This window comes from Panicum hallii, unplaced genomic scaffold, assembly GCF_002211085.1.
Source record: "Panicum hallii strain FIL2 unplaced genomic scaffold, PHallii_v3.1 scaffold_303, whole genome shotgun sequence".
Taxonomy (NCBI): Eukaryota; Viridiplantae; Streptophyta; class Magnoliopsida; order Poales; family Poaceae; genus Panicum; species Panicum hallii.
Window position 1 is genome coordinate 7636 of NW_020356390.1, and position 2333 is coordinate 9968.

The 2333-nt window shown below is 64.4% G+C and overlaps 1 protein-coding gene across 1 annotated transcript; it reads right to left on the bottom strand.

The window, feature by feature from the left end:
• Positions 1 to 1077: 1077 nt before the first annotated feature.
• On the bottom strand, positions 1078 to 1833 carry LOC112878662 (stress response protein NST1-like). Its single transcript, XM_025942901.1, has one exon. It carries the CDS (start codon positions 1831 to 1833, stop codon positions 1078 to 1080), a length of 756 nt encoding a protein of 251 aa, XP_025798686.1.
• Between the last annotated feature and the right edge of the window lie 500 nt (positions 1834 to 2333).

Sequence of the window (2333 nt, forward strand, 5' to 3'; positions counted from 1 at the left end):
TGTTACGCTAACCCCCCACGTGGTTTTTCGCGTCTGTGTCGTGTCGAAGGTCCTACTTAGGTTGCTACACTATGTCTCTGCCCGGGACCCCTGTCTCGCGGAAGAAAAGGAACCGGCCACCCGGGAACTGGCTTCAGGGAGGCGTGCTCGTTCTTTGCTGGGGTCCAGGGCTGTGTAGCCGCTTAGCCTGGTTCCGTACCCTAAGCCTACACGCCCTGCCCCCTAGGACGGGTACCGTTGTACCTTGAACAATGGACCCGGGGGCCGGGACCCCTTAGATTCCCGAGCTATGGCTCCGGTGCTCTGACTCGTTACGCAACGCAGTAGGCTTTTGCTGGCCGGACCGGGACCTCGTGGGGACGTCTACTAAGCGTCGATCTAAGTCATGTGCAGGACCTCGGTTCTATGGCAGCTAGTCCCGTCCTATCGCGACTACCTCCCAGGGGGCCACACGGGACCTTGGTATGCACAGGAACACCTTACAAACCGACAACAGGAAAACAGCTAAGTTTTTCACAAAAATTGCGTTGAATATGCACAATATTATAAGGTTATCTTACAATAACAAAAGTTATATTACAAAGAAATAACAAAAAGATACTAGCACTACTGCTCTGGCGGTCCGGAGGCACTTCCACTCTCCGTAGGTTCGGGACGTCGCCGGAGGCGGGCCGCGACCATGTCCACCGCCTCCTGGACCCCTTCTCGCGCGGCGGCCGCTGTCGCCCGGAGGGGTCCGACCAGGACGGGAGTCAGTTGGACGGCAGGATCATGGCTCCGGAAGCTGGTGAGGATGTACTCCGCCACCCCCCGAGCAACTGCTCGTCCCTCTGTCTCCAGGAGGTCCTGTATGCCGGCCTCCACGTCCTGTAGCCGTCTGGCGGTGGAGTCCAACAGCTGGAGTGCGGCGCCGAGTGGTGAAAGAGCCTCCGGTACCCAGACGGGGTTGGCTCCGAGTGCTTCCAGCAGAGGGTTCACCGCGCCGACCCATCTTGTTAACCGGTCCGCGCTGGCGCCCCGCTCCGCCAGGAGTTCCTTCACCTCGGCCTCCCTCTCCCGAAGGGCTGCCTCCCACTCCTAGAGCCTTCGGGTCCCGGCGGCCAGCTCCTCCTCCACGGCCTCTTCTCGCCTCTGGAGCTCTTGGAGCCGGGTCGCCTCCCCTGCTTCTCGGGCGGCAAGCCCCTCTTCTCTCTTTGCTACCGCCGCCGCTAGATCCGCAAGGGCGGCCTTTTCTGCCTCGACCGCCGCAGACGCCTTCCTGGCCTGTGCTGCCAGCTCCCGGGCGGTCCGCTCCCTGTCTGCCACCGCCTGCTTCATCTCCTCCACGGCGATCAGCCCCTCAAGGGCTTCCGTTTCCCGCCGCCTGGCCGCCTTCTCCCGCTGGAGCGCCGCCGCCTCTCGGACGCGGGCTTGCTCCAGCTCCTCCTGCAGAAGCTCGCGCCCATGCACGAGCTTGGCGCGCTCCTCGGCGTAGCGGGCGGAGACGGAGTTGATGCGGTCACCCAGGCGAACCTCCCAGTCGGAGAGTCGGTGGCGTTCTGCCTCCAGCTTCTCCCACTCTCGGCGCATACCAGCCTCTAGCTCCTGCTGAGCTTGGTGGCATTTGGCTATGAGCCGGGGGAGAGGGACCTCCGCGGTGCTTGGGAGGAGGCGTCTCCCTAGCACCACCTCCGGTTCCTCCTCCCCTGCCGGTGGGGAGACGCTGCTGCCAACTTCGGCGACCCCTGGTGCCGCCTCCTCCGCCTCTTCCGCTACCTCCGGAGCCGCCATCTCTGCTGCCTCCGGCGCTGCAGCCTCCGCCGTGGCAGCGGCCCCATCAGCCGCTGCCTCCATAGCAGCAGCGTCCTTGGTGGCCTCCTCCTGGGGGGCAGCTTCGGGTCGTGGCGGGGTGGAGGCATCCAGCTCCGGGCCCAAGGGTCCGGAAGCTTCTGGAGCTGCTTCGGGCAGGGGACCCGCTGGGGACGGCGCCGAAGGTCCCGACGCTGGCTGGGGGCCGGATCCCCCAGTAGGAGCATCCGAAGATTGCGGCCTGTCGTATCACCTGTATGGTTGAGGACGAGAAGCCAAGAAGGAAAATGAAAAACCTTGACAAAACCACTTACGGGAAGTCGCACCACTCCCATCTGCCCCGGGCTGCGGGGGGGACCTTCCTCCCAGCTGAGGACCCCCCGGACCTTTGGTGGGTGTCCCTGGCCATCGGAGTTTCTGGTGGCGGCGTTGGGGGCAGTGGATTGGCCTCGGGCGGTGGTGGTGGCGTCGCCGGACGCCGTTCTGGTGGCGGAGGCGGAGGAGATTGCTGACTCGGAGGAGGCCGATGTGTCCCCTCTGGTCTC

Bases quoted from the DNA above. Each gene is read 5' to 3' on its own strand.
- LOC112878662 (XM_025942901.1), bottom strand. From the start codon at position 1,833: ATGGAGGCAGCGGCTGATGGGGCCGCTGCCACGGCGGAGGCTGCAGCG.